Source organism: Gopherus evgoodei, chromosome 3 (assembly GCF_007399415.2).
Source record: "Gopherus evgoodei ecotype Sinaloan lineage chromosome 3, rGopEvg1_v1.p, whole genome shotgun sequence".
Classification (NCBI taxonomy): Eukaryota; Metazoa; Chordata; order Testudines; family Testudinidae; genus Gopherus; species Gopherus evgoodei.
Window position 1 is genome coordinate 181,001,478 of NC_044324.1, and position 13,490 is coordinate 181,014,967.

General features: G+C 42.6%; 1 protein-coding gene across 6 annotated transcripts in view; it reads right to left on the reverse strand.

Annotated features, from left to right (window-relative positions):
• The window catches only part of RCOR3 (REST corepressor 3), a 45,896-nt gene that overhangs the window by 13,232 nt on the left and 19,174 nt on the right, over positions 1 to 13,490 (reverse strand). For 5 of the 6 annotated variants that reach the window (XM_030557585.1, XM_030557586.1, XM_030557587.1 and 2 more), the window contains 3 exons: positions 8,764 to 8,982; positions 6,288 to 6,365; positions 5,540 to 5,597 (listed from right to left, as the gene is read on the reverse strand). In XM_030557585.1, coding sequence (XP_030413445.1) covers positions 5,540 to 5,597; positions 6,288 to 6,365; positions 8,764 to 8,982 — 355 coding nt within the window. Of the gene's footprint in view, positions 1 to 4,826; positions 4,968 to 5,539; positions 5,598 to 6,287; positions 6,366 to 8,763; positions 8,983 to 13,490 lie in introns of all 6 variants that reach the window. The other variant, XR_003999744.1, reaches the window with a different exon arrangement.

Consider the following 13,490-nt stretch of genomic DNA (forward strand, 5'->3'; position numbering starts at 1 on the left):
TTGGAAGTAATAGAGGAGGAGAAGGACCTCGGAGTATTGGTTGATCACAGGATGACTATGAGCCGCCAATGTGATATGGCCGTTAAAAAAGCTAATGCAGTTTTAGGATGCATCAGGTGAGGTATTTCCAGCAAAGATAAGCAGTTGTTAGTACCGTTATATAAGGCACTGGTGAGACCTCATCTGGAACACTGTGTACAGTTCTGGTCTCCCATGTTTAAGAAGGATGAATTCAAACTGGAACAGGTTCAGAGATGGGGTACTAGGATGATCCAAGGAATGGAACCCCTGTCTTATGAAAGGGGACTCAAAGAGCTCAGCTTGTTTAGCCTAACCAAAAGAAGGTTGAGGGAGGTGATGATTGTTCTTCATAAATATATCAGAGGGATTAATATCAGGGAGGGAGAGGAATTATTTAAGCTTAGTCCCAATGTGGACACAAGAACAAAACGGATATAAACTGGACACTAGGAAGTTTAGAGTTGAATTTAGAAAAAGGTTTCTAACCATTAGAGGAGTGAAGCTCTGGAACAGACCTTCCAAGGGGAGTGGAGGAGGCAAAAGACATATCTGACTAAGACTAAGCTTGATAAGTTTATGGAGGGGATGGTATGATGGGATAGCCTAATTTTGGCAATTAATTTAGCAACTGATCTTTGATTAATCAGCAGGTAAGTATGCCCAGTGGTCTGTGATGGGATGTTAGATGGGTTGGGATCTAAGTTACTATAGAGAATTCTTTCCTGGGTGCTGGCTGGTGAGTCTTGCCCACATGCTCAGGGTTTAACTGACTGACATATTTGGGGTCGGGAAGGAATTTTCCTCCAGGGCAGATTAGCAGAGGCCCTGGAGGTTTTTCACCTTCCTCTGCAGCATGGGGCAGGGGTCATTTGCTGCAGATTTCTCTGCAGCCTGAGGTCTTCAAACCACTATTAGAGGACTTCAATAACTCAGACATAGGTTAGGGGTTTGTTACAGGAGTGGGTGAGTGAGATTCTGTGGTCTGCATTGTGCAGGAGGTCAGACTAGATGATCATAATGGTCCCTTCTGACCTTAAAGTCTATGCGTCTATGTCAGTGGGAGAGATTCTCCCACCAATATAGCTACCACCTCTTGCGGAGGTGGATTTATTATGCCGAAGGGAGACTTCTCCCCTGTCATCATAGAGCATCTTGATCAGACATGCTGCAACTGTGCAGACGTGGTGCTTCTAGTACAGATTAGCCCTAACTCTCACAGATGATTAGAAGACCCACTGTGACTTATTTACCAATTTGCAGAATTCATTAAGGGAACAAAAGGATAACAAAATGAAATGCATTTCTCTCATTTGACCACTGAGGTTCAGGTTCCTTTCAGATTCCTTTTAGCATACTAGTAAATATCCAATAGTGTTACTGAGATTGATATATACAAGACTTCAGTACAGCACTCTTAAATCTTCATTGGAAGACAGAAAACCTAACATACTGACAAAGCACACATTAATCTTGAAAGAGACTATCAACTTTCTAGGTCATGTAATGGTGAACTGGTGCACAGACTACTCATTACATAGTCAAGTTTCAAACACTACCTTAAGTTATTTCCTAAAGCTTTCCACCTCTCTGCCCAGGGAACTGATTAAGCTTGATAATTTGCCTAGCCTTATACAATGAAGCTCAAAAAGTAGAAGCTCTAGCCCCAGTCTGGAAGTCTACACAGCAATGAAACAGGCCAGCAGCCCAAGTCCCGCGAGCCCGAGTTAGCTGGCATGGGCCAGCTGGGCGCTTTTCTTTGCTGTGCGGACATACTCTAAAAGGCAGCATATCCTTAGGAGTGAAGTTAAGCCATGATCTGGCACAGCACTTAAATGTGTGCCTAGAGTTCAGCACCTGAGTATCCCCATTAAAACTAACACTTTGGCAGATTGGGGCCTTAGTGAATGGCATGGCTAAGTAGTACTCAGCATATCACCGTACAGTCACTGGACTAGAACTGAAATTGTTGCAGACAATAGATTAGAAGGGCAATGGGAGTGGAGGTTCCAGCATGCAGCAGGAAGCGCAGGCCACTGGCTGCACAGAGGTGGGGGATCACTCTGCAGTCCCCTGCTCCCTTTGGGACACAGAATCGGCAGTGAGACTGCACCCAACCCTGACACAGCGCAAGGGCAAGGGCTGACCCAGAAACACCCTGGGACTCTGCCCCTTCATGCCAATAGCAAGCAAGAGGGGCAGAGTCTCACATGCAAGCCCAGCCCTGCCACCTGATCCAAGTGTGGGGCAAGCAGACTTACCCTAGCAGGCTCCAAGTTTGGAGGAGCTTAGTGTGGGAGGATCCAGGTGTGGGGTGAGCGGATTGTGTGGGGGGCAATTTGGGTGTGGGTGGCTTGGTGCGAGGTCCAAGTCCAGGTGTGTGTCTAGGAGGGGTTTGGATGCACAGGGGCTCGTTGGAAGGTCAAGGTGCAGGGGAAATGGGACTCAGCAGGGGGATCCAGGTGAAGGGGGGCTGGTGGGGTGGGAGTCTGGGTGCAGCTCAGTGGGATGGGGCTTGGCAGGGTGGGTGGAGGGTCTAGATGCATGGGGGTTGGGCAGATGGGGGAGCAGCTTGCTGTACAGTGACCTCTTCCCCCGCAGCTGGGGCGCAATGGGGGCAAGAAGCAGGGGGTAGGGTGCATGTGTGGATTTCCTGCAGTTGGGGGAGGTTCCTGGAGCTGGGTTGGACCTGGCCCCAGGAGCAGCCGGTGCAGGGGAAGAATAAGTCTTGTCCCCCCGCAGGGCTAGCAGCTGGAGTCTGGTGAATAGTAGAAGATACCAGCCAGGTGTCCCCAGGCCTGCCCTCTTCTGGCTCCAGGCATATCGCGACAGCAAGCGAGAGGGACAGAGTCTTGCACACATGCCCAGTCCCACTCCCTGAGGCGGTGATTTACATCTTCCCTGGCTGCTCCTGATGCCCAGATCAGATGGCCTGTTCAGGACCACTGCCTGGAAGGGGAGCGTGAATCAATTATTCTGCAGGGAAAGAGTAAAATGTGCAGGGGACATGAATTCTGTGCAAGAGCAGAATTCCCCCAGTAGTCCCAGAGCCAATATGCCAGTGGTGCCTTATCTCTTCCCGTCATGCCCCCATGACCAGTAATGGAATCTTTCCGCATCCCCACTCCATTACTGTACAGCTGTCTCGGCATGGAGCTTGGGCTGACAGCGGAGCTGGGGGTAGAACTGGGGATGGAGATGGAGAGGGAATAGGGGTGAGAGGGCCTGCAGATGGGCACTTAGCTGCATCTGGGGCAGGGCTGGGTGGCGCTCCCTCCTTGTCCCCCATAAGAGCTAGCCTGGGCCCTACCACATGCCCCACCTCCACCCCAAATGTTCCTCCGGGCCCCACCTAAGGGGCATGCCCCACCGTTTGAGGACCACTGCAATATACAGAGTCAAACATTCAGAAAGAGAGTTTGCAGTGATCTTATTTGGGTCATATTTCCTAAGCATGGAATAGGTCTAGTAGTTTATGTACCTGCAGCAATTTGATTTCAGAAAGTTAGAGTCATGCCCCCATCATACGTAATGGGTTCTGTACTTGCAAACAGTCGTTTAAGTTTTTGCAGACCAAACTGTATGAAAAATGACTGAGCATGAACAAAGCTGTGTTTTTTCTCAGCCTTTTCAAAACTATGTTCACCAAAAAAATACGAGGACTTACTCAAAAGAACCAATTCTGTACTAGAAAGCACTATAACAGTTTACTGGTTGCATATAAAAGAAATAAAGACCATTCAACTTTTGAAAGAATCCTAACTTTTGAAGTAGAGTCAGAATACTAAAAGTTATCAAATACTGAATGTTCAGTAACTTATACATTAGGATATTCTAACAAAACATGGGGCAAGTAATACTAATTAGTCTAAGCATTATTTTAATGCCAATAAACAACGTAGAGCAGAGGTTCTCAACCTGTGGTCTGCGGACCACTTCCATTAAGGTGGTCCATGGATAGTTCCCTATAAGGTGCACGCCTGGGCCGCAGCACATAAAAAAAATGACGGGCCACCCACCTAGTAAATGGAGCATACAGGTGTGGCTCCACTAATTAGGTGCTTGGACTCTGGAGAGGACACAAATGTAAGGCAAGGTGGTGGCCTTGGGGGGAGTAGAGGGGATGTGGGAAGGGGCAGTGGGGTGAGAAGACAGGGTGGGGGGAATTTGGGACATGCAGGGCCAGAGAGAGGTGACTTTCCCCAGCTCCAGGAATGCGGCTGCTGGGGAGAGACCCTCGGCTTCCTTCACAGCTCCAGCTCAGTGGCTGCCGCAGCATGGGAGACCCCCATCCTTCCCAGCCAGGGGGCTGCCACAGCAGGGGGGAGAACATTCATCGCATTAGAAAGGTAAGACTACTGATATTAAAATATGAATTGTGTGCTTTTATTTGCAGAACAAAAAACAATTATTATTAAGGGGTTTTTGTAATATAGCGCTTTTATCCAAAGCGCTTTACAACAGTTGGACAACGGTACAAACAACATTTGGAAAAATCATTAAGTGGTCCACTGAGACCCTCAGCAATTTTCAAGTGGTCCGTGGGAAAAAAAAAAAAGTTTGAGAACTACTGATGTAGAGAACAAGCTCAATTACTTCACTGAAGTAATACTGAGCTGATGTATAGTATCAGAAAAAAACAAACAAAAGATGCAACTTATCACACTTTGAAGTTAATACACTGAGTTTCATTTTTATGCTTATATATCCATCTGAATGCTTTTTCTGGACTGTGCAGTGCATTGTTTTAACAGGATAACAATCTGAGAGTTTTCATTAGATAAGAGATTATTGCATGTTAACTGTACCCAATATCCTGTTGGTAAAGTGCACTGCTAACCACTAAGAAAATGTGTTAGTACAGCATCTGCCTCCAGCCTCAAACTTTCACAGCAGGATGTTGGATGGGAAGACTGTATCTTGTCTCTTCATGCCTAGTTAAAGATGACCTGCAAACGAAAGAAATTGGGCTTCTGCCTTTTTGCTTCTTTTTGGATGTATAAAGGCAGCCTGAAAAATATTTTCCCCTACTTGTTTCCTACTTTATTTCACGTCTGTTTAGGCTAGAAGACCAGGAAGAAGAGTTAGTGTCTTGTGATGGTGTAATTTATATATTAAGAAAAGGGATTTTTAGTCAGACTGCTTAGAACACCAGTGGGCTTTAAAAAAAAAAAGTTAACACCCATTTAACTTCAGTGACTAAACTCTGAATCTACTGAATGTAGAGTATATACCACTCACACCCCTTCAATTAAAGAAAGAGCTTACAACAAGAACAAAAATCAGGTGTGTTCCATTGGTCTTCTAACAAAGCCAGAGACTTTACATTCCCAACATTTCTAAGGGGGGGTGGGGGATGAGCAAATTCCCTCCCCAGCTACCTTAAAGGAAAACAAAGCATTTTCTCTGGTGTTCTTTATACATAAAGCAGAAAAAGGGCACAGGCCCAATTTTGAAGAAATCTGCAGGTCACGAGATTTTTAATAGTTATAAGTCACTACTACTTTTTTTTGTAACATACCTTGTACTGCAAGAAGCTGCTCTTCTGTAGTCCAACGGGCATTGATTTTCTGATTCAACTATTAAAATTAGAGAAATTGCACACTAAGGTCATTAAAGCACATTCCAAACACACTGTAAAATATCTGAAAGTCATTATAAAAACATATTTTAATGCCTGAATTTCTTTGATAGTTTTCCCTGTTTGCAGTAAGACTCAATTGCAAAGACTCAATTGTCACAGAGTAATAATCATCTTCATGAAGGTAAAAACATTTTGTTAGTTTACTGTTTAATACTAAGTTGTATTATTAGAAAATAATTTCTAAATTAATTTGCATTTTCAATCAATTTGCTCACCATTAAAAGAGTAGCTTCAGTAATTGAAAAAACAAAAAAAACCCACCCCAATGCTTGTGAGTAGAAACTAATTAGCTGCACCAGAAAAGCTGGTTTGTAACAGCACATGATCCAGCTCCCTAACTTCATGTATAATCATGCTAACCTCACTGCTTCTATTGTCCCTCTACCCACTCCCACTCACCTCCCATTTAAAAGTTTGAGAAAAGCATATTTTGCTCACTTCCTCCAGAGAACCAACATATTTACCATTGCATGAATGGAACACTGAAATTCATGCAATGGTAAATATGTTGGTTCTCTGAAACACAAATACTGTGCAGCAGCAAATGACTCAAACTATACTTTAATATATCTTCCCGCCAATCCAAGAGCAATGCCACACATTCTAGCACATTATATTAATCTACCTCAGGAGGTTTGAATTCTTCAATTCCACCTTCCATTTTTTGTTTCAGTGCACTGTTTACTTGCTTAGCATTTTGAACCTTGATTTAAAAAAAATAAAAAATAAAAAGTTAATCAGCTCCACAAAGAAAGCTGATCTACTTCATACAAACAGTTCCACTAGGATTGCTACAAGTATGCCTCTTAAATTACAGAAGTAAACATAATGGTTTAATGCTTCTCTACTTTTAACTGCTGCTTCACAGACAACTCATATTTTACCCTGGAGAGTGAATGAGACACAGATGACTAAGACAGAGTTCTTTGAAAGGCTGGTTAAAATTTGTCCACCAGGATTATGACAAACCAAGAGGAAGATAAAAGCTAACTTTCACAAAATTGCATGTCTGTATAGAGTAAAAAATATTTCAGGATTCTACAAACATCTTTTCATTTGCTGCTCTTACATTTTTACTGACTGAGAGAAATTCTATACATAAATTGTTTCTCAGGGCTTGTCTACATCACAAAGTTGCAGTGCTTGTGAGGGGGTTACAGCGCTGCAACTTAGGAGGTGTACACATCTGCAGTGCATCACCAGCGCTGCAACTCCCTGTTTGCAGCGCTGGCCGTACTCCCGTTTTGTCTCGGGTGTAGAGGATCCAGCGCTGGTGATCCAGCGCTGGTAATCAAGTGTAGACACTTACCAGCGCTTTTCTTGACCTCCGTGGAATAAGCAGGTATCCCAGCATACCTGAGGAAGCGTCTGGTAATCAAGCAGGTCTCCTTCCCCGGTTTGCAGGGGGGTTCGGGGAACGCGAGAGCAAACCGCGGCGAAGCTGGTCTCCTTTCCCGGTTTGCTCTCGCGTTCCCCGAACCCCCGTGCAAGCAGGTCTCCTTCCCTGCGGTTTGCAGGGGGTTCGGGGAACGCGAGAGCAAACCGCGGCAAAGCTGGTCTCCTTCCCCGGTTTGCTCTCGCGTTCCCCGAACCTCCGTGCAAGCAGATCTCCTTCCCTGCGGTTTGCAAGGGGGTTCGGGGAACGCGAGAGCAAACCGCGGCGAAGCTGGTCTCCTTCCCCAGTTTGCTCTCGCGTTCCCCGAAACCCCATTGAAGCCGCCCAACAGCGCTGCAGTATGGCCACATCTAACACCACTTGCAGCGCTGGTTGCTGTAAGTGTGGCCACTCTGCAGCGCTGGCCCTATACAGCTGTACTAATACAGCTGTAACAACCAGCGCTGCAAAATTGTAGATGTAGACATACCCTCAGAAGACTAGGTTCTCTCCTTCCCCAACAGAACTCTAAAAAGTGATGAGATATTTCTAGTTACTTTCTTGTTGCAGACTGCTTTTTACTGGTTTTGTTGGCTTTCAGGTTATGATCTCCTGATATAGTTCATTTTGGAATTATTTTGACATATTAAAGTTAGAGATTAATTTTTGTTTACAAAGGTGTACTTTCTAACTACACTTGCACATCACTATTAACCAATTAAAATGTGCTGACGCAATGAACAGATAAACACATACACCTCTACCTCGATAGAACACTGTCCTTGGAAGCCAAAAAATCTTACCAGGTTATAGGTGAAACCGTGTTATATTGAACTTGCTTTGATCCACTGGAGTGCGCAGTCCTGCGCGCCCCTCCCCGGGCACTGCTTTACCGCGTTATATCCAAATTCGTGTTATATCAGGTGGCATTATATCAAGGTAATGGTATATATGAGAAAATGGATTTGCATGGCTGGTTTGACAGCATGCAAGGGCTTGAATGGATGGGAAGGCATTGAGTATGGAGATAAAACTCTGTTGCACTCAGTCTAGGCAAAAGAAAGAGCTGTATCCTTACAGCATTTTAAACAGAAATGTATCTTGATCCATGATTTTTCCAATATTTTGAGGATTCCCCCATCCTACACACACACACACACAGTTATAATATACGATAAACAAACAGATCACTTGCACCCCCTATTAGATTTTATTCAGTTTAAACTCAGATAAGATGTTAAAATACAATAAGATTCTATTTCCCTCCAACATAGAAATTAAGAAACTGTTGGGAGGATTACCCTTTGACAAGAATGAAATGTACATGTGTTTTCAGAAAGAGGTAGTCCCACCAAATTATATCCTCAATAGTGGGCAAGGGTAGCATTAAAACAAAACAGGCTATTTTCTAACTTCCAACCTGTTATCTGTGTAGAATTAACAAGTATAGCAACAATCAATTTAACAAGACACTTGTATTGAAGTAACTGATACATGATTTCAGAAACCCCATAGAGGGATTAGGACAATGATTCAGCACATAGCTGTGGCCCATATGACATCCTCAGGGACAGACTGATAATATATTAGCGTGGATGTGGCCCACATAACAGAGAGAGCTGCATATGCAGCCCGCAATGGTAAATAGCTGGAGAACCACTGGATTAGGAAAATACACAGTCTCAGGAATTCACAGCAACAAAACAAGACAGATGACCCAAAGTACCTGGCGCTTCAATGAGATTAGCTCCATGTCCAGCTGTCTAAGAATTGTGTTGGCTGCATTGGGGCTACACGAAACTGCTACCACATCTTCCTGGGTCAGATACATGCCCTTAGGCGGACGACATTTAGAACGCTGCGAATGATGGCGATGCTGTAAGCTCTGATACTCTCTTCTACCCAGCCCTATTTTACTGGTCTGAACAGGTTGTTCATTATTGCCCTTAAAAAGTTAGAAGAGGTAAGTGATTAAAGTACACAACTTTTGAATACCATGCAAGCATATTTTACAAACAGCTTACACAAAAGAGAAAACGAGGTCATTTCTACAGCTACTCAAAAAGGGCAGTAAAGCCTTAGAGTTATGCTCACAAGTCAGTTGTTGGATAGGTCTGTCGTCAACCTTTAACATATTAACATTTCTTTCAAACTCTAAAGAGTACGGTTCCATTACAAAAACTGTATTTTCAACTGGGTTAGAGAAATGTTAGCATACATACTATGAAAAAGGATCGAGTTTCCTAACCTCTAACGCTTTAAAAAAAAGTTGCAAGTTATAAAATATGCTTTACACAAATCTAGGTTCCTTAGTCTCTATATATTCTACATTAAAAAAAATTTAAGGTTGCAAAGTGAAGCATTAGATCTGGGGAAAAAAAAAATCCATCCAAAATACTGTCTTGCTGAAACGGAAACGTTACACAGGAAGATTTCTCAGTCTAGAATGGACTCTGCTCAAAATATGAAACAGAAAGAGAGACACTCTTCAGCCTGGTAGTTAGGGCCCAGGTTCAAGTCCTCTGTTCTGAGAACAGGGTTACCCATCCCATATTACTCTGAATGCATTCTAATACAGAAGGAACAAAGTTAGAAACATTTAATTATTCAAAATTGAACTGTCTTCTGGACAGCCCTACCAAATGCCAGAATTAAGGTTGCCTGTGCAACCCTAATTCCCATACCTCCACCCTTTGTATCTATGCATTATGACACAGCTTTTAATAACATGATCACTGTTTTTCCTACAGGACCTCAGCTTCATTCAGTCCACAGGATTTTGTCTCCATTGTTCAGTGTGTGATTCTAGGCCGTATTTACAACATACTATTCAACTCTTACTACAAATGCAATTAATTTTCTCATAGCTTTTCTAAGTACTCATATAAACAGTTTATATACATTAGGTCTTGGCTATATATCCTACTCAAGATCTTCACAAACATTACTTTATCTTTACAAAATTCCTGTGAGACGAGGTATTATCCCCATTTTACAGATGGGGCATAAAGTAAAATAAAAAATAAAAAAAAAATCCATTAGTTTCAGGTGCCCATTTGAGATGCTTAGGACCTGATTTTTTTTACCATATTTTGGATTTTATAGCACTTGAAATATTCTAATACAGCTCTCATTGACTTCATAATGCAGTCAATGCACATCTGCAAATCAGGGTCCAGGGCCTGAAGTCAGAAAATGCAGAACACATGATGAGGGAGCATCTCTGAAAAGTTTGGTTTAAGTGATTTGCTCAGCATCACACAGGATCTGTGTGGCAGAGGCAGGAACAGAATCCAATTCTCCAGGGCAGCATTTAACTGTCTTAATAATGAAACTATCCTTTCTAATCCTGCAACCCCCCAACTCATGCAATATTCACTTTTCAGTTTCTACAAAAAATGAGGCAGGGGTCCTACAGACAACAGCCTTCTTTACTACACAACTCTGATTCATCTTCAAAGCAGGTCTGTCTGGCACACTGACAGAATGAGGCAGAGGTCCTGTGGAAAAACCAGTATGTGATCATGCAACTGAAGTCTATCAATGCATATGCACAAGAGCGCTGAATTAGGGTTGCATAGGCAATCCTAATTCTGGCATTTCCTAATTTGTGAGTGCTTGGCTTTTGCAACTTTAATAATGTTCTTTTACATAGTTTGTGATTTCTTAGGTTTTAAAGAAACTGAAAATACAAAAATTCTACCAAAATGATACCCCATGGTTCATCAGCAAGGGTGGAACCTTCTGATCCATCACAAAGACCTCTGCCATCTAAGCTGAGTAACTGACCATAGTGATAGGTCATCATCCTGTATTCTTCCTGGGGGAATTCTGCGCCACTGCACATGCAGAATTTTGCAGAAATTAACATTGTGTGTGCAAAATTTCCTTTCCCCCAGACATGGGCTGCAGTGCTGCTGGCCGCCACTAAGGGCTGCTGGACAGCAGAGCCCAGCTCACACATAGAAACTGCTGGGGGGAGAGGGAGGGAGCTAGAAGGTTCCCAGCAGCTGCAGTTCCCAGCATGCCCTGAGGGAAGGAGAGAGTGGCATACAGGAAACTCCATGCAAAGCTAGGACTGGGCGTCACACAGTTTCTTCCTCTGAATCCCTGGGCTTGGAGGAGGAGGGGTGTGGGTGTCTGAGCTGCAGGGGCCACGGCTGGGCTTTGGGGAGGAGGGGTTGGGGGCGTCTGGCCACCCCAGCTAGGCTTTTTTTTGGGGGGGGGGGGAAGAGAAGAGAAACAGGAACTGGGTTGTTATAGGGGTTTCTTTAACTCTCTACTTCTGGGGGAACTTATGTGCATGTCTGTATTGCTACAGACATACTTGTTAATAGGTATTTTGAAATAAATTACCAAAATAGTTAGGGCTGTCAAATGATTAAAAACATTAATTGTGATTAATCGTGCAATTAAGAAAAGTAATCGCAATTAATCACACGATTAAATCGCACTGTTAAACAATAGGATGCCATTTGTTTAAATAGTTTTAGACATTTTCTACATTTTCAAATATATTGATTTCACTTACAACACAGAATATAAAGTGAGCAGTGTTCACTTTATTTTTTATTAAAAATATTTGCAATGTAAAATACAAAAGAAATAGTATTTCAATTCACCTAATACAAGTAATGCAATCTCTTTATCATGAAAGCTGAACTTAAATATGTAGAATTACGTACAAAAATAACAGCACTCAAAAATAAAACAAAGTCCACTCAGTCCTACTTCTTGTTCAGCCAATCATTCAGACAAAAGTTTGTCTAAATTTGCAGGAGATACTGTAAACAAGAAGTGGATAGCATTATCACCTGAAAGTGAAAAAAAGAGTTTGCATGACACTGTTGTAGCCGGCGTTGCCACAATATTTACATGCCAGATGCACTAAAGATTCATATGTCCTTTCATGCTTCAATCATCATTCCAGAGGAATGTGTCCATGCTGATGACGGGTTCTGCTCATTTATAATCCAAAGCAGTGCGGACCGACGCATGTTCATTTTCATCATCTGAGTCAAATGCCACCAGCAGAAGGTTGATTTTCTTTTTTGGTGGTTCAGGTTCTGTAGTTTCCGCATCGGAGTATTGCTCTTTTAAGACTTCTGAAAGCATGCTCCACACATTCTCCCTCTCAGATTTTGGAAGGCACTTCAGATTCTTAAACTTTGACTTGAATGATGTAGCTATCTTTAGAAATCTCACATTGGTACCTTCTTTGCGTTTTGTCAAATCTGCAGTGAAAGTGTTCTTAAAACGAACAACTTGTGCTGGGTCATCTGGGACTGCTATAACATGACATATATAGGGCAGAATGCGGGTAAAAGAGAGCAGGGAACATATGATTCTCCCCCAAGGACTTTAGTCACAAATTTAATTAATAAATTATTTTTCTAATGAGCGTCATCAGCATGGAAGCATGTTCTCTGGAATGGTGGTTGAAGCATGAAGGGGCATACGAATGTTTAGCCTATCTGGCACATAAAGACCTTGCAAGACGGCTACAAAAGTGCCATGCGAATGCCTGTTCTCATTTTCAGGTGACATTGTAAACCAGAAGCAGGCAGCATTATCTCCCATAAATGTAAACAAACTTGTTTGCCTTAGTGAATGGCTGAACAAGAAGTAGGACTAAGTTATTACACTTTTTTGTTTTTAGTGCAGTTATGTAAGAAACAAACAAAAAAAAATCTATATTTGTAGTTGCACTTTCACGATAGAGAGATTGCACTACAGTACTTGCATGAGGTGAATTGAAAAACACTATTTCTTTTGTTTGCCATTGTTACAGTGCAAATATCTATAATAATATAAAAGTGAGCAGTCTACTTTGTAAACTATGTTGTAATTGAAATCAATATATTTGAAAATGTAGAAAACATCCAAAAATATTTAATAAATTTCAATTGGTGTTCTACTGTTTAACAATGCAATTAAAACTGCGATTAATTGTGATGAATTTTTGAGTTAACTGTGATTAATCAACGGCCCTAAAAATAATTGAAACTGGCATGATTATGTAGTGTTAGTTTGACAAATAATATTTGCAGAATTTTAAAAAATATTGTGTGCAGAATTTTTAGTGTTTTAGCACAGAATGCCCCCAGGAGTACCTGTATGTGAGCAAACACTAGAAGGGAATGAGACCCACTGTCAGAAATTTGCTGACATCAGAGGATTGGTAAAATTCAAGAAACTCGAGTTCCATTTTTTTTGTGGGGTGGGGGGAAGAATGTTCTAGAAGGCACAGACTTTTGCCCCATTCCTCCCCAAGCCTGACCACTTCACCCATCCCTGGCTCCTTGTCCCAGTCGCATTCTCCTTCCCGGCCCCAGTTTCTGCTCATCCCAGTCCCATTGCCAGCACCTTCTGGAATCCTTGACTGATCTGTCTCTCCTCCCACACTGGATTCCAGTCCCCGTTTCCTTCTCTAGGATCCTAGCCAGTTTTAGT